This window comes from Phocoena sinus, chromosome 18 (assembly GCF_008692025.1).
Source record: "Phocoena sinus isolate mPhoSin1 chromosome 18, mPhoSin1.pri, whole genome shotgun sequence".
Lineage (NCBI taxonomy): Eukaryota > Metazoa > Chordata > Mammalia > Artiodactyla > Phocoenidae > Phocoena > Phocoena sinus.
This window is the reverse complement of record NC_045780.1, coordinates 5,131,943-5,156,715: the sequence shown is the minus strand read 5'-3', so window position 1 is coordinate 5,156,715 and position 24,773 is coordinate 5,131,943. Positions and strand designations below refer to the sequence as shown.

The 24,773-nt window shown below is 43.5% G+C and overlaps 1 protein-coding gene across 1 annotated transcript in view; it reads right to left on the bottom strand.

Annotated features, from left to right (window-relative positions):
- Window positions 1–821: 821 nt before the first annotated feature.
- Window positions 822–24,773, bottom strand: part of LOC116743236 (protein POLR1D-like) — a 42,361-nt gene continuing 18,409 nt past the window's right edge. Inside the window, exons 2-3 of the mRNA XM_032611587.1 lie at window positions 17,984–18,058; window positions 822–1,902 (exon numbers count right to left, since the gene is read on the bottom strand). Coding sequence (XP_032467478.1) covers window positions 1,635–1,902; window positions 17,984–18,058 — 343 coding nt within the window. The 3' untranslated portion in view covers window positions 822–1,634. The remainder of the gene's footprint in view (window positions 1,903–17,983; window positions 18,059–24,773) is intronic.

Genomic DNA, 24,773 nt, shown 5'->3' with positions numbered 1-24,773 from the left:
GTTTTGTGGAACACTTGTCCTTTACCACGATTGTCTGAGAAAGGTAAGTGTGATGAGGCCAAAGCGCTTCCTTTACTTCGGAGTGGAAGAACATGCTTGTTATAATCATCCCCCTCTTTTAGGAATAGTGAGCTTGCCAGTGTGCTCTAAACACAGAGCACACAGACAGATGATACAGTCCGGTCTTATTTTACTTAATTAGAAGAATGTTTAAAACCACAACTCTGGGCTGTTTCTGATAGATATTTAAATACAAAACATTTCGCATTTTAGCACATGTGATACAGGCTAATGCGTCACTGGATTTGGATCACAGTCACATGAGCCAGATGATTCCTCTTGAATGCCTGAAAGGAAAGGGTGTTTGTACCAAGTCATGGGGTGAGGCCGGGGTCTGGGGGAGAAGGGTGCGCAGAGTGGGCAGGCTCTGGGCTTGTGCCCCTGAGCTTTCGGCTCCAAGCAGACTGAGCAGGTGTGGGACAGCAGCTCGGCGGGGGGAGCGGTACGCGTCCGCCCAACACCCCAAAGCTAGCTTTGCGGATGTGCTCCTTGCTAGTGCTTAGAAAGGGTTTTTTCTCGCTGCCAGGAAGCAGGGAGTGGGGCAGCGTTGAATGATTATCTGGGAGCGGCCAGGCATAAGCTCAGATGCTTTGGAAGATTGGGGGTGGGGTATGGACAGAGAGATTCTTCTTCCTTTTGTGGATGGGGAAGAGGGTGCTTGGTGACATTTTCCTGAGAATGCAAGGAAGAATACAGGTTTGAAAGGTTTATAATTGTATGTTAGAAGAGAGCCACGCCGATATTGAAAAAACGAAAAAAGGCATGGTGAACACACTTTTATTGAAAATTCAGATTTCTGAAACAACCATACTGAGAGTGGCATTGTACATCTTTAGCTAAATAAGACATAGCACAAAAATCATGTTCACTTTAACTTTTGAAGGTTCTTTTAAAAGCACCACTTAAAACGTACACATTCCCCCCCAAAATTAAATGTAGAAAAACTGCTCTATCTCAGGAATGAGTTTGAGAGTACACACGGAAACCACAGAGACAGTTTTTTAACCTCTGGTTATTGACAGGGAGCATTCATTCAAGAGGGTTTGGAAATTTTCCTACATTGTTTACTTAAAGGACCACAGGCGCAGTGCTATCAGAGTTTCGTGGTCAATTTCTAGCCCTTTTCATAAATATGGTTACTGGCCAGATTTCTAAAACTTAAATTTGTCACCCAAAAAAGTAAAGTATAGGATTTACAAGTGTTTTATTTTTCGAGAAATTTTGAGAAAGGATCACGAGGGCAGCACACCAAAAAATAAGTGGAACTAGTTTTAATAATCTCTGAAAACTCTGAAGATTTATTTTGAAACCAACTTCCAAACAAGACAGAATAAAATCAATACAAATGTATACTGCACCGCCGGAGCAGCTTAAACTTGCCAAGGCATCTTCAGAGCGTTCCCTTTGAACTCTTTTCTCGGAGCCTCAGGTGATCTTCCGCTGTCACGACAGCGGCCCTGCTGGAAAATCCCTCTTGGGTGTTTGCGCTGCCAGCGCGGGCCGTCCTCAGCCCCCTCTCTGCACCAGCCCAGGCCCGGGTGCTGGGACGGTCGCGCTCACCCTGCGTCCCTGCCTCACCGCTTGCTGGATCGCTTCTGGGACTTCTCCGGGCTGCGCCGCTTCCCCGGCGGAGAATGACGGGCAGGGCCCCGAGCGTGGACCCTGTGCTTGTATGGGTGGGTTCTGTGCTTCTGCCGGCTTTCCTCCTTCTGGTCCTGGCTTTTCGCAGGTTCCTCACTGCCCTCTTTTTGTTCGTGGTCTTGCTCTTTCTGGGAGGGCAGCGTGTTCTTAATTGTGTTAATTAGAAATCTTTTATTTGTACCAGCAAGAGGACACTTCATCCTGGGGGAAAAAACAACCACAAATCAAACACTGACTCCAAAGCTGAACCCTCCGATCGTGGCAAGTGCCAAAGAACTGCTTCCACAGGGTCGAGTTTCTGAATTTGTTTAGCTTTCCTTGCATGCCACCTAGTGTAAACTCTGGGCACAGGGGGGAAAACCCAAGACACTTGGAATTCTGGACACAGACTGGCTGGACCTCATCTGAAGACTTTAACCCTTTCTTCCTTGTTGGGACTAACTTTCCCAACAGGTACCACAATGTTATGTATAGGTGTTGACCACAACCCAAATCACCTGAGTCATTTAATAATATCTCCTTACACCATAAATGCCTGATTTGACTAGAATCTGCATTTTTAGTTACATTTATGGTGGCTTGTTTTTAAATATCAAAGAAGAAGGATCAGTCCCTCCCTGAGGAACAAAAAAAGGATACCTTGCTATATCTTGAATACTGGAGCTACATGATCTACTCTAGAGATAAAAATATCTAAAGAATCTATTAAATGCGATAATCACCTTTTACCCTCTAAAAAACTTAAAGTTTCTATTGCAGGACCTTCTGTTTCAGAGTCTGTGCTCTGTCCCAGAGCACTGTTCACACATCTACCCTCTGGGTGAATTTCTGTGCAGTGTACATTTCAGGGGCTCCCTGAGTCAAGTTCACCCAGGAGGAAGGATGTAACTGGTTAAATCGTTAATTTACATGTTTAGGTATATTTATATACACAGTATTTGTTTTATTTTTCAGGTGTAGTAAACCTTTCATTTTAGAAAAGAAAACCCCACACGGATGAAAACCTGAATACTTCTCTTGGCCTTGAGCCAAGGAGGATGCTAATCCATCCAAATCATGTTACTCAGGGTGGCTGGTAGTAAACAAAACTGAATGTAGTATTCTGTAATCTCCATCTTTGTATCAAACTTTGATTCAAGGAGAATCCCACACAATACCTCAAAAGCAACCCACCAGCAGCCCCACTGCAGTCATTTTCTCGTGGAAGAGACATGTAAGGGGTCACCAGCCAAGTGTCCCTGTTATGGAGGTCAGGCCACATCAGGCAGCCAGAATGGCACTGAATCTGTTAGTAAAAGGAAGAGGAAAGGGGCTTCCCTGGTGGCGCAGTGGTTGAGAGTCCGCCTGCCGATGCAGGGGACACGGGTTCGTGCCCCGGTCCGGGAAGATCCCACATGCCGCAGAGTGGCTGGGCCCGTGAGCCGTGGCCGCTGAGCCTGCGCGTCCGGAGCCTGTGCTCCGCAACGGGAGAGGCCACAGCAGTGAGAGGCCCGCGTACCGCAAAAAAAAAAAAAAGGAGGAAAAAAAGAAAAGAAAATGGCTCCTGCTGCGAATAAGCAGCTCTTGAGCCTGCATGGAGAGAAAGTACCCGCGAGGTCTCAGAAGTGTGTGCGTCCACGTGCTGGTGTGCTTAACGCTCAGGCTGGGAGGAGTGACGGGGAATGAGCGGCGGTGAGGAGACGGACTCAGGGAGAAAAGGACGCAGGGAGCAGCAGAAGCAGTGGGAACGCTGGGTGGGGACGGCACCGGAGGTTTGGTTTTCTTTTTCTGCTGAAGTTCAGAAGCCACAGTGATGAGCGAAGAAGAAAGGCAACAACAGAGAGCAAAGAAAACCCATGGTTCTGCGTGTGAGGCTGGGGGAGGCTGAGCTTCCGGAAAAGCGCGCCAGCGTGACGCTCCTCAGGGGCCCCAAGGCACAGCCACGTGTACCTCCCAGAGGGACAGGCTCAGGACACCTGTGCAGTTGGGAGGGACGGCCAGGCTCTGACCTCAGTGACTTTACAGGACCATCAGTGCATCGAGGCACGGACCGGCTGACGACACCTGGACCACCGCACTGGCAAGCTCAGCAGAGATTCCAAAGAGCACGACACACGCGTGTGTCACAGAGCGGCACAACTCCGCCAGCCTGCGGGAAGGGACTGCCCTTCAATGCGGAACACAAAGAGCCCAGGTGCCCCTCTTTGCCAGCTGTGGCCAGGGCTTACTGTAGGAGCTAATCATGTTTACGAGCAACGGAGCACTGCTCTCTCTTGGATGGGGCGGACTAGAAACGGCTGGTGCAAAACAGCCAGCTACGGAAGAATTCTGGGGCCTTTTCAGTGCAGTGGGTCTTCAGTGCTGGTAAAACTGGTCCGTTCTTGTCTGGATTAAACAAAGAAGGAAGGTGATTACTGCCAGATGGGACAGTAACCCAAGATATTAAAACCTTTGGAAACTGCTGGCGCATTCAACTGCATTTTGCCATCTTCCACGTGAGATCATCTCCAGCACCATGTGCTTGCCTGAGATGGACAAAGCTCCTCCTGGGCTAGAGGCCGGCAGGGTTCATGCTGTGAGTGGGGACCACGTCGGAGGAGGCACCCCTAGCTCCCCACTGCTCGTGTAACCCGCCGACTCAACACAGGGACCAGAAGCTAGCGTGGAATGAGGTGGTGTTCTGGAACAAAGTCCACACGAAAACCGGCCTTTACATCACTTTTTCACATCGAAGATGCGAGTTTTAATGCTGGTTGTGCCTAGGTTGTGTCCGCCTTCAAGGTGAAAAGTCAAGCGTGGCTTGGAGAGAACTTGGTTTACTCGGATGGGGGGAGGAGTGGGGAAGGAGGTATGAAAGCGACTCCCCCAGATACGCCAGGACACATTTTAGAAATGGTGACAAGTGCTCACCCACACTCCACTGATAAATGAGGCAGGACAACGAGATTGGGGGGCCGGGGAGGGGGGAGCAGTTGAGGGCAGATGTGAAGGAACATGTGGCAAATGATCCCATATAAAGAAAGTATAAAATCTGCACTGAATATATTCAAGCATAAGGAGAATAACATCAATGCTGAACGTGAGGAAGCCCCTGGCAGAGAGCGGCTCTGGCCTATAATGTGGTCATTAATTTTGCGGAAGCTTACCGCCAGTTGTCCTACGGCTACAAAGTCATACAACACAGTATACACACGTGCTCTGGAATCATACTGTCTCTTAGGCCAGACCTTGGGCATGTTAAATAATCTCCCTGTTGTCTCTCATCTGTTCAATGGGGACAAGAGTGACTTATTTTAGGGGACCGGATGCCGATCAAAGGAGCGAGAATGTGCTCAGAACAATGCCTGACGCGCAACCAGCACTTGGTAAAGGTTAGCTCAGTGCGCGGCCTCCTCCTCCGACTCCATTCGCTCTGTGACGGTGGGAAAGTTACTTAATGCCTCTGTGCCTCGCTTTTCTATTCGCAAATGGAAGCAATAGAGGTATCCACCTGCTGCAAGGGTCTAACGAGATAATGTGCAAAGCTCTTAGCACAGGGCCTGGCATATGGTAAATCTTCAATGAATGTTACCTATGGGGCTATGATTTCTTATGCATAATTCCAGAATTTGAAAACCAAGTTCTTTTTCTTTCTTTCTTTTTTTTTTTTTTTGCGGTACGCGGGCCTCTCACTGTTGTGGCCTCTCCCGTTGCGGAGCACAGGCTCCGGACGCGCAGGCTCAGCGGCCATGGCTCACGGGCCCAGCCGCTCCGCGGCATGTGGGATCTTCCCGGACCGGGGCACGAACCCGTGTCCCCTGCGCCGGCAGACGGACTCTCAACCACTGCGCCACCAGGGAAGCCCCCAAGTTCTTTTTCTGATACGACAACTCGTTTGGCAGCCAGACCTGGCCTAACCTGATGCTGGGCCCTTCTTTCTACTCTGTATCCCGTTTGAGGGAAGCGTTCATATGCTTTGCTGAGGAAATGATCATGTGTTGAACGAGTACCATTGGGGTATTCGTTGTGCACGCTGTCTGGGCTATAGTACCTATCTAAAGTGTGAAAATATCTAAATTTAGAAACTTATCTTGATCCAAGGGCTTTAAACAAGGGATTGTGGACCCATCTTATTACTATTCACTCTCCCTTCATGAAAAAGAATATATATAACACTCAAGTTAATACACCAGGGATTTTTCCGTGATGGAAACTCAAGACAGCTAAGTCTCAAGTCACCTGGGATAATAAGTTAATCAAGAACAGAGAAGAATGTCTGATGTTTCTCCATGAAAAAAAAAATGATGAAAAAGTGAAAAGAACCTGAGCCATCAAGAAAAAACGAATAAGATGTTTTACAGAAATGTTCATAAAAATGAACATTCATAAAAAAAAAACTTTAAAGTTTTTAAAGTTCATAAAACATTCATAAAAAAAACTTTAAAGTTTTGGTACTTCAGATGGTTAAACTTCTGTATCTGCAAGTTTCACTTTCCAGGATATCTCAATTCTCCATTGATATCAGAGTCAGTGGGCTACTGGGTAGTACCTCTCAGCTTATAATTTGCATTTCCTAATGGTCTGTAGACTCTGTTTGTAGATGGTCCTCGGGTATAAATAACACTGAAGGCTGGAGTAAGTGGGTGATCTCGAAGGTCCTTCCACTTTTGAGTTTCTCCGCGCACGTTCTGTATGTTGGCCCTTCAGAAAGTGACCCTCCTCTCCTTCATCAAATTAGGAAATTATTTCATTGCTCTCTGTCTCCTTGTTTCTCAGCTCTCTTTTAGTGCCATGTTATTCTGTGTTTGAGATGACACAATAAGCTAGCGTTAGATCCTCAACCGCCTTAAAGCCTTCTTTATATCAGCATCGAGGCAAAAGCCTGAGCCCTGCGGCACGGGCACAGGCCTGGCTGCTGGGTGGGTCTGTACCGGCTTTGTCCCTGGCCGTGCCCAAGGATGTGGGGTGGGGACCACAGGAGGCCACAGGATGGGCAGCTGCTTTCCTGTGGAACTCTGACCCCAACTCTGTTGACTTTCTCATGCTGGCTAGTTATTTTTGTTTTGGGTTCATTTTTGATTTTAGAACGTTATACTAGCTCATGTGGGAAGAGCCAGATTTAAGGTACTAACAACAGAAATGGATATAAAACTCTAAAGAGAATGAGACTGGTTAAAACTGCTCTAGAAAGTACCCATGACAGCACTGTCAGACTCTGGAGCTGGCATCCTATCCACGTTAAACCTGACAAGTGAAGCGAGTCCCTTCACTTTCAAAGCTGTGAGCCCAGAGGCTGAGATGAAGGGCCCCGCCTGCCACGGGAGAGATTAAGATGGGCCGAGGCCAGGGCTCTAAGCTTTTTAGTCTTCTTTCCCTTTTTCTCGAGTAGGCACACTGTGTAACTGTCATTTGCAAAAATGAGGCTCTTTCTCCCCACGGGTATCATACTCAACTTATGAAAACCAGTAAATTATAAAACAAATCTAGAGAACAGAAGGGGAAGGATAAATGCAGTTTCTTTTTCTTTCTGATTTTCGTACTTCTGTCTCTCTGCTGCTGAAGGACAGAGGTGGTAACAGCCAACATTCTGCAGATTCAGACCTGCCACGTTTGTGTCTAAAGCAGTTTCGTGAACGTGACCCCTCAAATAGTGACACATGACCACTAGCCAATAAGAACGATGACAGCGGTGTTGCTGACACTGACGAGCAGTTCCCTGTGCCCTTACGTCACCAACGCCTCACTTCATCTCTCCGCCGTCTCCCCTCTTACAGATGCACAAGAGGCTCCCAAGCCGGAAGGACATGGAGCTGGGATTGGAACCAGGGTCCGCCTTCCCAGCACCATTCCAGCTGGGACAGAAGGAGCAGTTGAGAGAAAGGCACCTGCGGAGTAAGCAGATGGCCCAGAGCAGGCAGGGAAGGAAACCGCAGGTGAAAAGCTGTCAGCACGCCGGCCGCCGGGGCTGCTCCGTTTGGGACAGACTCCTAGAAACAGATCTAAGTCGGCTAAGAGCGCTGGCCGTGCAGGAGCCCAGGTGAGTCTGACACAGACAAGAACAAAGGCACCAAACTCCCTGCACACACGTGACTTGGAGATTTGTGAAGTACATCAGGCTGTGGGAAACTATGGTTCCTCTTCTTCTGTTTAGGGAAAAAGAGCCTTGGGATCGTGGAAGCCGGGTTCAGTGCATTGCGCCCCGATTCATTCCTTTATTCTACGGCCAGAGCCCTTTCCACGCCAGCAAACGGCATTTTATCTTCCATTCTGCACGTTGCTTTGCATGATCACGGATGTACGTCTGAAGTAACAGCCACAGGAACTAGCACACCTACACTTCCAACACTCCAAGGAACCAGGTAATACTTTTGATCTGCTGCTGTGGTTGGTTACGGCTCATCTTGTTTAACACGCCACGATCACCGTAACCACCCACGGCGCCGCGGGTTATACTTTGGCAATCAAATGCCTTAGCCGGGGCTTCCCTGATGGCGCAGTGGTTGAGAATCCGCCTGCCAATGCAGGGGACACGGGTTCGAGCCCTGGTCTGGGAGGATCCCACATGCCGCGGAGCAACTGGACCTGTGAGCCACAATTACTGAGCCTGCGCGTCTGGAGCCTGTTCTCCGCAAGAAGAGAGGCCCCGATAGTGAGAGGCCCGCGTACCGCGATGAAGAGTGGCCCCCGCCTGCCACAACTAGAGAAAGCCCTCGCACAGAAACGAAGACCCAACACAGCCATAAATAAATAAATAAATTAATTAAAAAAAAAAAAAAAATGCCTTAGCCATCTGAGAAGGTCTTTTATAGTGTTTTAATCCCCACAGCGACACTGTTAATCCTTAATTACACTGCATACAACAGGCCTGAGGCAGGTTTTCAGTATGCTCCGTCTCCACCACTACACCCAAAAGTAATGAAAAATCGTTGACATACGTGTACATATATATCTGCAGTATTTATTTTCAAACATCTGAGAATCTTTCATATGTAAGGCACTATGCTAGGTCCTGCAGCAAAAATAAATACCAGGCTACCTGTCTGATGCTCTTTAGGAGACGGCCAGGAGGAACAGAAGGTGTGACCAGGCGAGGGTCAGAGGCGGGGGTATGAGTAGCGGGGCCCTGGGATGGACAGGGCACGATCCCTGGCCCCCTGCTCCCTCTGTAGGACAGGTCGTTTCTGTAGCCGTGTAAGCCAACGAGAGCTCATTCAGGGCTCCCAGATCCACTTTCATAAGCAGACAGGAAGGGGATGTGAACGTGGGAAGCAGGGGCAGGACACACGGCGCTGTGTGCTGACAGTAACCACAGAAGGGGGGCTCTAGACAAGAAGGATCCGTGCTGGTCCCATCGGCAGTTAACCAGGACTCAGGAAACCTCTTTGGGCTCCACGTTCTTTAACTGGAAAGTGGAAAGTAAAGGCTCTGGATCTCCGCGGCCCTGCAGTACTGCCGGGAGCCTCACTCACAAGTCAGGCTGAAACTCAAGCCCTCCCTGCCTTCCCCGCTGGTTCCAGCATGTGGTCTGGTGCTCAGCTGCAGGCCTGTCCGCGTACACCTGTACGTGAGCAACTTCAGGGCCAGCATTTTACGTGAGGCTTCCGTACCGCTGCCTGTGCCTGGCCCCTTAATACCCCGACTGGTACTGAGTGAATCTTCAAACGCATAAAAACACCACGTGCCTCAGTGGAGACTGGGGCAGTGATCTGCTTCCCAGTAATCAAAAGCTGATTACGTAAAATGGAAGGAAATGTAGGTGTGCTCCCCCTTATCACCAGATTGACCTCAAGCCAGACAGAAGAGCACCCAAAACGCCACTCCCCTTAAAACAACTGGGTAAAGAAAACTGAAAAATCATGTTGTCTCAAATTCAATCTTTGGAAGTTTTGGTACCAAAACATAAGCCTCTCCAACGTATAAGGCTGAAATCCTACAGGCAGTAGACTCAGGCATTACGCTGGGCAAAGGTCAGCTGAAGTGGACGTGACCAGAATAAAAGCAGCTTTGTAGACAAGGAAGCTGAGCAAATTTCTGAAATTTGTGCTTATAAATTCCTTTATGTTGACTGAAAGGAAGTCACATGGGCCAATATTTCAGCTTCTCTGAGACTTCTGTCAAGAACAGCTTCTCAAGAGATTCTTTTGCTGAAATACATCCAAGGAAGTATATAGCACCAAATGGTTTCTTTCTTTACACTACAGAAAACGGCATCCTGGTTGCATTTCCTTTAGTTCAGCAATCTCTTTCTGGCAACGGCTCAGCTACCTCACTTAAGATCTCTCTCATGCAGTATCCAAGAGGAGGAAATAATGTCACTCACTGTAGTTCAGTGTCAAATTTTAAAGCCAATGTGAAGATCTTTGAGATGCTTAGAAACGCAGACCATCGCCCGCTAGTAACTGACCGATTGTCTGCTCCTTTGGGGTATCTGTCCACTTGACAGGGATGGGTCTTGGGGCTCCTGTGGCTGGCCACCTGGCCACCTGTCTGCTCCTGGGAGGAGTGTGGGAATGCTCCCAGTTCTGCAGAGCAGGTTGGTATCATTCTTTTTAATAAATAGGGATTAGCATAGTGTTTTTCACATCGGCGTGCACTTTAGAATCACCTGGGTATCTTTTTAAAACCCCAAAGCTCAGGCCATACCCCTAACTAATAATCTTTGATGGTGGGAAACTGATACTTGTATTTTTGGAAGCTCCTCAGATGGCTTCAAATGTGCAGGTAAATTTGGAAACCAGTGGGTTAGTGGGTAAAAGTTTTCTTCACACACACACACACACGCACGCACTTATTTAAACAGATGTAGAACCAGGTGTTCCCCTGGAATGAGCAGGATGGGAAAGGCGTTTGTCCCAGCACCGTGGGCAGAAGCAAGTCATGGATTTCCTTGGACCGGACCTCCCTTCACAGCCTGTCCCTGCTAGGTGTGCCGGACCAAAAGCTGCCTCAAGGAAAAGGTCTGTGAGACTGTTTGAGCTGCAGGGTGACCTAGCTGGGTATTCAGATGTAAGTGAGCCGTCACTTCAAGGAAAACAACTCTCGGTATTCACTGCTGAGATAAAGCTGAAGCTTGCAAACGAAAGAAAATTAGACTTCTGGGAAACAGTGACCTTGACAGTTCCCCAACGCTTAAACGACTTTTCTGATGAGATCAGTGGTGATGTTAACAAATGTGTTTTTAAAGTATTATATAATGAAAGGTGTCAACATTTGGAGGAGCTTCATATCTCAGCGAACCAATTTCCAGATGACCGGTTCATGATATTACAGAACCATGCATGAGTGGAAGATCCAGTAGAAGTGCAAGGTAGACCAAGGGATTTTACTGTAACAGCATATGAAAAGTCCACATTATTAAAAAGAATGTGAAGAAACTACCACTTGCTGAGGTTACTTGCAAGTAGTGATGCAGTATAAAAGAATACCACAAATTTCTGAAAATGCTGTTCAAGTACTTCTTCCTTTTCCAAATACGTATCTGTGTGAAATCAGAGTCTCTTCATATACTTCAACCAAAATAACATATTACAACAGATTGACTGCAGAGGCAGACAGGAAAATCCAGGTGTCTTTGATAAGCCAGACATTGAAGAGGTTTGCAAAAATATTAAACAGTGCCACTCTACTGAATAGGTAAATTTTTGCAAACATAGCTATATTTATAAAAAATATATTATCTACGCATGTAACATGTTTATTATTTTTAAAATAAATCAATAAATACTTTAAAATTGCTCAGTTTTAATTTCTAATACAGTAAATACCGATAGATATATAACCCATGTAAAAAAGTTCTGTGGGGTCCTCGGTAATTTTCAAGAGTGTAAAGGATCCTAAAGACCCACAAGTTTGAGAACCACTGTTATGAGAGTTGAAAAAAACCAGCAGTGTCAACAGGAATGCTCGCTTGTCTTGTCACCTCATGGGAGAGTGTGAGTTTCCCATCCTGTTCTCCCAGGATCCACCTCTTATAAATCTAGAGTCATCTTACTTTGTCTGCCAGTTTCTACTCTCTTTTCAACATCCTTCTCCCGCCCTTCTTGGGAAGAGGCTGCTAGTTGCCCCCCAATATCCGTTCTTCCTTTCTTCTTTAGTAAAAGAACCTCAGATTTTATCTGGCACATAACTGACTGAGAAAAAAAGACTGAGTTCCTGGCCTTGTAGCTGGTGTAGACATGAGACTAAATTCTGGCCAATGGGGTCCATGTAGAAATGGCACAGACAACTCCTGGGAAGTGTGCTTGAAGGGGGTGGGGGCATGCCTCTTCCTCTTCTTCCTTTCTGCTAACTAAAGTGTGGAAAAGAATCACACCCTTTGGTTGGGAGATTTGGAAAACTGGAAGGAGCCCGGGTCCTCCATAACTCTGGAACAGCCAATCTAACTGATATGATGCCCAGAGAGGTGGTCAGTCAGTACCCGACAGATCTCAAGCTGGCCTGTGCATATGGCAACTCTCCTCAGGAAAAGCAGAGCTGATGCTGACAGACTAGTTCTCTGACCCTCAGAAAGTTCTACCGAGCCAGTAAGTGGCACTAAGGTTGTCAGGATAAATGACTTCCATCAGGAGAGCTGCCTAGTAACAAGTGATCCCCTTCAACATTCCTCATCTGGCAAGAACCCTGACTGATATTTTCCCGTCCACTTGTCAAGTCATCTGAATTTATGATTTAGCTTTAGGCCGATTCTTTCACAAAAGGTATTATATTAAAATGGACCAATGACTACTGTCAGCCCGATCAAGGTCCTGCCTTACACCAAAACCCAAAGCAGCCTGCCCCTACCAAAGTTTGCACGAATCTAATTCGTATTAGTAGGGGCACCTTATCTCTCCTCTCTTAAGGACAGAGGGCTGGAAAGAAGATAAGAGAAGTAAGAAATAACATGTATTGGTGAAGACGTGAAGAAAATGGGACACTTGTGCACTGTTGGTGGGAATGTAAATTGGTGCAGCCACTACGGAAAGCAGTATGGAGCTTCCTCAAAAAATTAAAAATAGAACTACCGTATGATCCAGCAATTCTACTTCTGGGTATTTATCTGAAGAAAAAGAAAACACTAACTCGAAAAGATATCTGCACCCACGTGTTCACTGCAGCTTTATTTACAACCACCAAGATATGGAAACAAGCTAAGTGTCCACTGATGGGTGAAGGGATAAATTGTGGTATAAACATACAATGGAATACTATTCAGGCATAAAAAAAGAATGAAATCTTGCCATGTGTGGCAACATGGATGGACCTTGAGGACGTTACACTAAGTGAAATAAGTCCAACAGAGAAGGACAGATACCGTATGATCTCACTTATATGTGGAGTCCTAAAAAAAAAAAAATCAAGCTCATAGATAACAGAGAGCAGATTGGTGGTCGCCAGAGGCAGGGGTAGGGGAGTCAAGGGGTCAAAAGGTAAAAAGAAAAAAGCCAACCACATAGGTGGTTATATACACCAAGTCAGGAGATCTGATGAATCAACGATTAACTGGAGCAATCAACCATTTAAATCTATGTTCCTCCTTAGTTAGTTCCAACTAGAAAAAAAAAGGATATGCTCATTCTTGTAAATACAACTTCTAATTTTTTTTTTTTTTTTGGTACGCGGGTCTCTCACTGCCGTGCCCTCTCCCGCTGCAGAGCACAGGCTCCGGACACGCAGGCTCAACGGCCATGGCTCACGGGCCCAGCCGCTCTGCGGCATGTGGGATCTTCCCAGACCGGGGAACGAACCCGTGTCCCCCGCATCGGCAGGCGGACTCTCAACCACTGAGCCATCAGGGAAGCCCACAGCTTCTAATTTTTAAGGAATTATAATTCTGTCACTGACAAATAAGATTTGTAACTGCAATTTAAAAATAGCAATGTCATATCTAAAAATCTTGTGGGATATTTAAAAATATGGCATTTAAATTTATACATGAAAAAAACTGTATTTGAGGAAAAATTCATAGAAATGGTAGAAAACGTTGACCATTCAATGAGTATCCTTTGTCTGAAATTGGCATTGAAACTGATATTCACTCCACCTGGCCTGGTACATCTAGAACACTTATTTATTTTAGTCCAGACCAGTTAGATGGCACTTCATATGGCAATAAAAAATCCAAACAAACGAAAAAAGAAGTTAAGAGCAGATTTAACTAACATTTAGTAACTGACTGCTCCATGCCGGGAACTACGCAGAGTGTTTCCACATCCATTATCTCACCAAATTTTTACCGTATCCTAGGAGGTCGCTATTTCACTGAAATCTAAAATGATTACAAATGTTACACAAAGATTGACTCACATTGGATCATTTCATCTTATTATACCACTGCATCCATAAATACATCAGAATGAACTTCTGAAAGATAATGGCTTTTAAAAAATAAAATAACAGGGCTTCCCTGGTGGCGCAGTGGTTGAGAGCCCACCTGCCGATGCAGGGGATACGGGTTCGTGCCCCAGTCCGGGAAGATCCCACATGCTGCGAAGCGGCTGGGCCCATGAGCCATGGCCGCTGAGCCTGCGCATCCGGAGCCCGTGCTCCACAACGGGAGAGGCCACAGCAGTGAGAGGCCCGCGTACCGCAAAATAAATAAATAAATAAATAAATTAATAATAACAGCAATCCTATTATCACACCTAAAAAAAAAATCAACATCAATTCCTTAATATCATCAAATACCCTTGTTTCAGTTAGTTTGGATAAGGATCCAAACAAGGTATACACGTAGATGTGTCCCAAATCTATTAAGTCATAGGATACTCCTCCTCCTTTTCTCCTTGTAATTCATTTGTTAAAGAAACTGGTTTGTTTGTCCTGTAGAATTCCCCATATTTTTGTCATTTTATCTCTATAATATCATTTAGTATGTTCCTCGGACCTCTATTTCCTGCAAACCAGTAGTTCTAACTAGAGACTTGATCAGATTCACGTTCAAGTTCTTTACAAGGATGTCTCATAAGTGGCGGTACCCTCTTCCTATTGCATCTTCTTGTGGTATAAAGACTGATGGATGAGTCCAGGTGTCGTCAGCCTGACCCACTCATCAGAAAGTTCCCCATCAGCTTCTCATCTGATAGATTTAGCAACTGTTGATGATCTTTGCCTAGATCCAGTGTATCATTAGGGCTTGTAGAATAATGACATTCTTTTTATTTTTAAATCAGGTTTACTGAGGTATAGTTTATACAAACTAAAATTTATCCTTTTAAGTAAATAGTGTGATGAGTTTTGACAAATGTGTGTAGTCATGTCATCATCACAACAGTCAAGATATAGAGCATTCCCAGCACCCAGAAAAGTTCTGCAGCAAATTCAGTCCTTCAGCCCCTACCGCCTGGCAACCGATGGGTTTTCTGTCCCTATGGTTTTGGCTTTTCCAGAATGTCATATAAATGGAATCTTATAATGTGTAACGTTTTGAGTCTGGCTTCTTTCATGAGCAAAATGCTTCTGAGATTCATCCATGCAGTGTGTCTCAGTAGTTCTGTTCCTTTTCGTTATTGATGAGTGTGGAATGTATGGATGTTACAACTGTGTATCCACTCATCAGCTGATGGTCATTTGGGTTGTTTCCGGTTTTGAGCTATCATGAATAAAACTGCTATGGACATTACTGGACAGATTTCCGTGTGGGCTTACATTGTCAGCTCTCTGATAGGTGGTTAGAAGAAGAATTCTGTATGGTGAGTGCACATGTATAAGAAACTACCAGTTGTTTTCCAAAGTGGCTGTATGATTTTACATTTCCACCAACAATATGTGAGCATTCTTGTTGTTCCAAATCCTCCTCTTTATTTGGTGCTGTCAGTCTTTTTTTTATTTTGGCCAATCTAGTGCCTGTGTAGTGAATAAGTAACTGTGGTTTTAATTTGCATTTTCCTGATAACTAATGATTTGAGCATCTTTTCAAATGCTTATCGGCCAATTTGATATCATTTTTGGTGAAGTGTTCATTCAAATCTTTTGTCCATTTTTAAATTAGATAGTTTGTCTTGTAATTGAGTTGTTATTCAAGTGATGATAATCTTACTCTATAGTCCTACATTTAACAGTTGCAATTCTATAAGGAAGTTTTCTTTCATCAATTATTTTGTAACTTTGAAGTATAACTTGTACAAGGAACAGGATAAATGCTCGGCTCTTCCTCACTATTTACCAGTTTTATAATAATTTGGCCCCTTAGCCTCATCCAAAAGCTTTTTGATGTGATTTTTATTATGACCTTATGGATTTTAACATATTTTAGGTTATCTCAATCATTATTGCTTTATTCTTTGATAATTAAATTATCCCATCTTTGACTAGTGGGAGGCCTTTCACGTTGGTTCCTGTGTCTTTCTGACATGACTACAGTAGTCTCTGACAGTTTTACTTTCTGATCTGATAAGATTTTCTGGCTCTTCTTATACATTTCCTGTCTATGTAGTAAACAGTGTGGTCTTGCCCACAGAGAGGTCTGGCCTTTGCCCTGGCTTCTGGGAGGTAATATCAATTCTGGGAGGCAATGTCATACCTGATAGAAACGTCTTTGTTTAGGGTGGAGCTGGCCACAACTGATAGTCTTACAGGGAGGGCTGGCCATGCCAGAGACACACCACATGATTGAGGGTGGGAATCTGGGATACTGTGGTATTGGTCAAACTGGAGACTGATATCAACCATGTGAGCAATCAATCATACCTAAGTAATGGAACCCCCCAAAGAACTTTGGACACCGAGGCTCAGGTACGCTTCCCTGGTTTGTCAGTATGCCAAGTGCATTGTCACATGTTGGTGCTGGGAGGGTAATGTGTGGGTCCTGACTCCACGGGGTGGACAACAGAAGCTTTGTGTCTGGAACCTTTCCAGACTATGCCCTTTGCATCCCTTATTTTGGCTGATTTTAATCTGTAACCATAAGTATAATAGCTTTCTGTGAATTGTGTGTGGTCTAGCAAATTACTGAAACTGAGGATAGTTTTGGGAGCTCCCAGAACTTGCAGTTGGCATAGGAAGTGAGGGCAGTGCTGGAGGCTGTGACAGCTAGCTTGCAGTTTGGCTAACTCCAGGCTAACGGCCTCAGGTCGGCAGCCAGTTATTTCTCTAAGGATCTGTCTTCTTTCAGTGAGAAATGGAATTATATATACCACAGTAGAATTTATACACCACCCCTGGGTGCCAGGGATACTCACTGCTACTGAGTGGATGGTCATTGTTTCCAGGACTTTTCTGTGAACAGAGCTAGAAAAGCTTTTCTCTCTCTCTTTTAAAGAGAAAATCTAGCACAACTTCATACTGATATTTCCAATTAAGATTTAGGAGTACAGATTTTTATATCTTTGATTTTATATTTGTATCTTTTACACTGAAAATTTTGGTATCTATAACAAATAAATATTTACTTATTTGCTTTATCCTACTATACAATATTTTCAGAAAAACAATATCAACATTATTATCAACAACGTGATAACTGGAAACAATTTAAGATTTCTTTCTAGTTCTTTTTTGCCTTTGGAAATACAGTCAAATTTCAGATCACCTGAAACAGTTCCTCCATGTGTGGCTAAGCCATCTACTAAATGGCTTATTGAGGTCCATTTATTTTATGTTGCTTGATTTTTAGGAATTGCCTTTGCCCTCTTATTTCTTTAACTTTGACTGAACCTTGTTTTATATTTGACATAAACCCTGTGCTTGGTTCTAAGAGTCAAATCCACAGAGATCTAGCTTCTACTCCTGTCCCAGTTTTACACTTTACACGTTTTAACGGCCCACAATACTCCATTAGAGTGAATTTAAATTGTGGATAAAAGACCTAAGCCAGCATATTTATTGGATGAGAATGCTATCGCTAAAGTAACGCTTAGAAGAGTAGACTTGATTCTTAAGGTTAAATTCTTCCTTTGTCTGTATCATTAGGTTTTAGTAAGCTCTGTTTTGTATAGAAACTGCAATGGTAAACTTTAGTGCTACACTGCTGAACTGTCACAAAATCAAAATACTTAAAATTATAAATTTTAATTTACTGAGGACTGTAATTAAGATAGAAGTTCTTAAACAGTGAACACTGACATAATAGTACTGTCACTCAGGTGGCCTTAGGTACAGCAGCGTCATCATATCTCCTGGGGACTTGTGGACCAAAGGGTGACGACACCATGACAAGTGTTCTCTGTTCTCACCCCTCTGCCCACTTCCGTGGCTGCAGCCCTCAGCAGTGTCCCTGCTCTACCACTTACCTCTGAGTGAGTTCCTCTACGTCCACGGTTCTACATTCCCTGTATATGCTAAAGAAAACTTTTCTCTTAATATATACATGAGTTTAAATTTTAAGGAAGATGACTCAAGAACTTACCAGCCCATAGGTCCCATTGTTTCTGCTCTTGTTTTCCCACGTTTTGCCTCTTTAAGGAGTTCTTCTATTGCTTTCCTGGTGGGAAAAGGGAAGAAATTTGAGAGAATTTTAGTCACCCCACTAAATTCTGAAAATCAATTTGTTCCACGTATGTGATCCTGGGAAAGAAGGAGCTTTTGAAGCATTAAACTTCAAAATGGGGGAGAAATTTTAAAAAATGTTTTAAAATGGTTGATAGTTTTGAATACGTAAAAATTAAAAAGAAACCTTTTCCATATAGGGGAAGAACACTGAAGAGAAAATTAAAGGCAAAATGACGAATTATATCCATATTAAAAATGTTTAAACGCACTATTATTCTAAGAAATACTAATTAACCCAACAACGATGAATCTGTTTCTGCTCATCAGTTAGTGAGGGAGTGGAGAAATGGATATTCTTTTCTCTACCAACAGGGACTAAAGCTGATATAACATTTCTGGAGAACAACTGGAAACATGATAAAGAGCCTTAAAAATAAAACATACATGTCGACCTAAAAATTCCACCTTATTCTAAGAAAAATTCAACTAAGTATGCAAAACCATATGTACAAGGATACTCATTCAAAAACTTAACAGCTAAAGGAAAAGAATAGAAAGCTTAAACGGTTACTAAAAAGGGATTGTTTAAATAAATCATGGCATATCCACACAGTGGAAGATTAGGCAGTTGTTAAAAATGAAGACAGATGCTTGGCACAGCAAGACATTCATAACATGTTAAGTGTATAAATCTGGGAACAAAAGAGTGTGTATAGGATAATTTTATTTTAAATTTATTTACATGTACCTATTGCACAGGGAGACATCTGGAGGGATGTTACCAAAACGATAAGTTCTGGGCAGATTTTTAGTTTTTTGTTTGCTTCTCTGCATTTTCTGTTTTTTCTAGAGTGAATCTGTATTATTTATGTAATTTTTAGAAAGAGGCTTTTTAAAAGCCTAGAAGACATATTTATCAACCATACTCTGAGACTTTACCACATATAAGATCCTGTGCAAGGTGTCATGGGTAGTAAGATAGGACCATGGTCATCCCTGATTTTAATATTACCTATGATATAGCAATAATAAAGTTAAGAAAAAGAGAGGGATCACGTTGCAGACAACAATAGTCCAAAGACAGAACTATAATTCTAATCACAAAATTTGAAACTTTTAAAATAATTATAAATATAATAACAATAATATAATATTATTATAATTGTAATAATTATTATAATTGTAATAATTATAATTGTAAAAAATATAATTATATTATTAAAATATAATATAATATCAATAATTATATATTGATTCTATATAAAAACCTTTAATTACACTCTTACAGTACTACTCTAGGTACAATTCACATAGTCCTCAATGATATTACCATTCTGTTAGTTTATAAGAATGTTTTATTTTATACTGATTTTTATTTTATCAAAGCATGCATATAGCTTAAAGAGAAAAATATTATTTAAAGACTTAAAATGAAATACAGCAGTCTTCTGCACCAGCCTTCCTTACCCACCAAAAAAACCAATTTCAACTCCTTTTTATCTGTTTCTCCTGGTATTCACCTCCATATTTCTAATAGTATTCTTTCAAACTATTCCACCACCCTCTTCATCCTCAACAGATATATCTGGCTATTTTTCTATAATTTATACAAGTTTTAATAAACTTCTATTAATAGTGAGATCTTTAAAAAAATGCCATTTCAGCTAACTCAGCAGCTGGACACTTTCTAATCCATCCTGGGAGGGCCCACGGATGGGCTGATGAAAAACTGAAACGCTGACCAGCTTGTCTGCTTCTTGTCCCTGGACTCAATCAGACCAGGTGTCATAGCCCAGCCTCCTGGTGTCGGGAGTACTAAGTGCATGTGACACCACATAGCCTTCTTCCATCTCTTTAAAATAATAATACATCCTATGGATGTGATCTGAGGGCTTTGTCTCATAGAGTATTTCGGGAAAAATTTATCCTCTCTGGCTCCAAAACAGAGATCCTTCTTCACCCTTATAGATGTAAGCAAAAAAACCCAAAGGGTAAAAATATGCCAAATACACCCCCACCTTCCCATCAGTTAGAGTGGTAGCTTTCAAAAAAACAAAAAAGAAAACAAGAAAATCAGTCATCCTTGGATCCACCCGTATGTCCTCTCTCCTGACAACAGACACAGTTAAAAATCATCAGTGAAAGAACCTGCTTGGGCAGTTCCCCAATTATGAACAAACTATGTATCAGTTACAGATGAAGTAGAATGCATTTTCCCATAAAAACTGTTAAAACGTTTGCCCAGCTTTCTGGACATGCCTACGAAAGCCAGTTTGTGTCACGCTACAGTTGGGATGCTGTACATCTGCAGGAAGCAATACTCGGTCAAGAACCATGCCGAGATCCTGCAGGCCTAGCCTAGGCACCTTCCAGAGCGTGAAGTTGGACGTGGATTCTTCTGTAGTTGTGATTTCACTGAAAACTGTCTCCAGTGCTGTGCTTAACTTTCTCTGCCGTGATTAAGGATACCTTCTGACTTACAACCACAACCCAAGAGAAAAGAAGGTGTAAGTATGAGAAAGACTGCCTGGGGTGAACCAGTTCGCCAGTGATGAAAGACGGTGACAGGTCGGGAGCAGACAGGGCAGAACCCAGGCCCAGCAGACTGCCTGCGACTGAGGCGTTTGTTACTGTTTGGACAACTCATGTTGTCACGAGCTTTATGGTTTACAAAGCACTGTCCCATCTGAACATGACAACATAGTCATCACGACCAGTGTTCAGATGAGGAAGGAGGTACTGGGGACACTGAGAGCGGGGGCTGGAACAAAACAAAACAAAAGGACCCGTGGGTTTAAGGCTACCTGCCTCCATCTTCCTATCATAGTTCCCGTCTCTTCCACAGACATTTGCACGGCAAGTCCCAGAGGAGCCCTTTTCTCATTATCATTAAAGGGCAAAAAATAAAGTAAATGCAAAAAAAAAAGCCCCGACAGAGCTGCCACTGCTTCCGCACTCATTCAGAGAACTGCAGAGGCAGAGGAACGGAGGGCTGCTCAGACTTTGTCCTAAGAATGTGGGGCATTCGCTGTGTCCCACCCACACTCTGCAGGAGCTCCTTCTGCAGGGCTTTCCTTCCAAATAGGAAAGCAACTTCTAGCAATCATGTGTTCTGTCCTTGAAATAACAACATCACCTTCAAAATCAACAGGAAAAAAAATTAGAAAGTCAGGTAGTTTTCCTCACTCCTGTAGCCTCTGTTGTTTTTTCGGGAACTCTCGCTAATGAATTCTCGGGTAAGGAAATAACAAAGTCAGTTTCTACCACACATTATCACAGAGGCTAGATACTTAAATTATCAAAGATTATGAAACATCGGCATCATGAAACAAGATAGTTTTTAATGAGATTGTGAAACAGAAGTGTAAACTGAAATTAAAATACAGGAAAAGCAAACAGTAGGAGAATATATAAGAATTAAGTACAAGGACTTGAACAATTAAATTTCAGACACAGATTTAAGTACCATAATTTTTATGCTTAGATCCTTTAAGCATCTTAAAGGTTTCTTTGTAAAACAAATCCATTGTATTAGAATAGACAGTCCGGTGCAAACAAGAAGTCCCAGAAAGCCAGGTCATTAAGCCAGACAGTTTCCTGGGCACAGGAAGAAGCTACAATCGATTTTCAATGATCCATGGGTGTATTATCCACAGCCAATTTTCCATCCTAGCTCAGCTTCTTCAGGCCTGCCTGTTCATCCCATTAGCCAGCTGGTACATGCTAGTACAACGTACACTGATCATAATAGCAGCTTAAATAAAACCTGAGTGGGAACACAAATCTGGTGCTAAATCGCCTTAAAATCCAAAGTCAAACAAATTAGTTTTGAGTTATCTGGGTCTGTGGTCCTTTATATTCACATAAATCAACTGAGAGTTAACTGTATCACTATAGTGAAAGGGTAGCAAGATATTTAAGGCAACTAAAATGAAACAACAGAAATTAAATAATGAAGAACACAAGAAAACGAGATTTTTAAAGAAATAATATCAGAGAAGCTAAATGTCAAGTAATTGCTCAAAAAAAGACCTCAACATATACTTTCTTGAGAAATGGTGAAGGAAAGTGCTATGGACTCAATGTTTGTGTCCCTCCCTCCCCAAACTTAGATGTTGAAATCCTAGCTCCCGATGTAATGGTATTAGGAGGTGGGGCCTTTGGGGGAGGTGATTGGTGCCCTTATAAAAGAGACCCCAGAGAGCTCTTTCCTCCCTTCTGCCATGTGGGGACACAGGGAGAAGATGGGCCCTCACCAGACACCGAAATCTGCTGGCAACTGGCTCTCAGACTTCCCGCCTCCAGAACTGTTAGAAATAAATGTTTGCTGTTTAAACCACTTAGTCCATGGTCTTTTTATTACAGCAGCCAGACAGCACATTCGTGGGCCGTAGCTTTGCTAGTCCAGAAGCCCAATTTGGCCGGGACAGCGGCTGGACGGCAGCACCGTATCTGCCGTCATGTGCATGGGAAGGTTTGCCTGGGCTGCACCCTGCCCAGGGCTCTCCCTGCAGCTACGTCCTCACCACCGGACGCTCAGGTCAGAGGTCACCTTCTCCACCAGCCCTTCCTCATCTCCCCACCGGCGCCTCATCGATAGATATTATAAAACCACCTTTTCTTTCAGGCCGATGTACCATACTTCTAAATATTTAAGTTACATTTAAAAACCATTAAATAAAATATATTCGTTCCTCCTACCATGACAAATACACCTTCATTACAATAAAAATTTTAATGTGTAAACTCTGTATGCTGGTAGATGGTAACTAGGCTTGTCGTGGCCATCACTTTGTAATGTATAAAAATATAGAATCACTGTGTTGTACATCTGAAGCGAATATAAAATTTTAAGTCAGTTGTACTTCAAAACATGTGTAAAGCTATGATTTTTTTTTTTTTTTGCGGTACGCGGGCCTCTCACTGTTGCGGCCTCTCCCGTTGCGGAGCACAGGCTCCGGACGCACAGGCTCAGCGGCCATGGCTCACGGGCGCAGCCGCTCCGCGGCATGGGGGATCCTCCCGGACCGGGGCACGAACCCCTGTCCCCTGCATCGGCAGGCGGACTCTCAACCACTGCGCCACCAGGGAAGCCCAAAGCTATGATTTTTAAAAATTTAAGTTAGCGAAATATGAGGTAATAGAATTAACTCCCTGCACACATTGATTATTCTCTTAATGGGTTGGTAATATTTAGATGAATACATAAAGACACACAAAATTTATATATATCTTTATTCCATAAAATTTATTTTCTTGCCTTTATTTCAGCAAAATCACTAATCATATTGTTATGATCAAGGTTTTCATATGAAGTAAGTTCTATGGACTGTAGTAATCTAAAGTATTAAAAAACAAAGTGTAACTATTCAACATGGACCAAATTGTAGTATATTGTCAAAATGTAAATTAACATAGATGTAAAAAACGGAAAACCTAAATTTTGAATGTTTTAAAGTTTCCCTGTAGATGAATGAATCAGTAACAAACCTCCTGTATGTTCTCCAAGACCTACACATATACAAATGTATGAGTAATCTGATCTAACATTAAATGTTAGTCTCCAAGTATAACCTCGTACTGAACTAAGTCATGAGAACCTCCAGAACACTGACTGAAATCCTGAGACAAGCAAGCAAAGGGAAGCTTAGCTCTGCTGGGAAACAATATTTCCTTATGGCAAAACCTCCTGCACTCACGCTGAAAAGAAGGTTTTGACAAGTTAATGTGTCTTTTTTCTTCCGAACACCGCGCGGCTCACATCCTTCCTGGACTCTGAAGCAGTGTGCACTCTGACGTCAACAGGGCACAGCCCCCCATCGCCACGGACCCCACGGTTTCCTTTCATTCAGGGATGCAGGTCAAAACAAGAGGAGGGTGTTTCCTGGGCTAGGAACTGCACTGACGGAAGATCTGCACATTTGTGACACATGGGGCTGCCCAGGTTCAAGGAAACTCTCCTTTGAATATCGATATAATAAGCACTTAATATGCACCACTGGGGATATGATGAAAAATAATGATGGCAGCAGTACCTATGTGCCATGTACACTTAATCCTCACAACTCCTCTAGGTAACTACTATTTCATTGATAAGGAGAAAATAAGAAAGAGTGAAGAAACTGGGGCTGGGATGTGAACCCGGGCAGTTGACTTTTAACTGACCCTGACACTACAGTTCTGGTGAAGGCGAGACCCCAGCCTCGACACAGCTGAGCCCCGTGAGAGGAAGGCCATGGGAGGGCTGGCAGCACGTTTTACTGCGATTATTTGCAGTCACGACAAGACAGCTGTGGTGAAGGCAGAACTCCCGTCTCCTCACCTGGACTTGGACAGTCTCAAATGTCCACAGCTACACATCCTGCGTGACCTCCGAGGGTGGGTTATTATTACAGCGAGATGACTTCTTCAGGTAATACGTGGGCTGACTTCTATTAGTTTAGCTCTTAGAGGGAAACCTTATCTCTCAGGTCATAAAACACCTCACCTGAGGAATGACCTCATAATGAGTAAGTAGTAAGTATTTCTACAAATATTTATTCTTAAATCCCGATTAAGGAGCCACACACAGAAAATACAGTGATTCATTTTCAGTTCATATTATAGGACCTAGTTAAATGTGCCACGGTAAATTGTGTATTGTGAAGACAAGCATCTCTTACTGAAAAAACTCTGTGCAGGTGGGGTGGGGACGGCAGAGAACTACC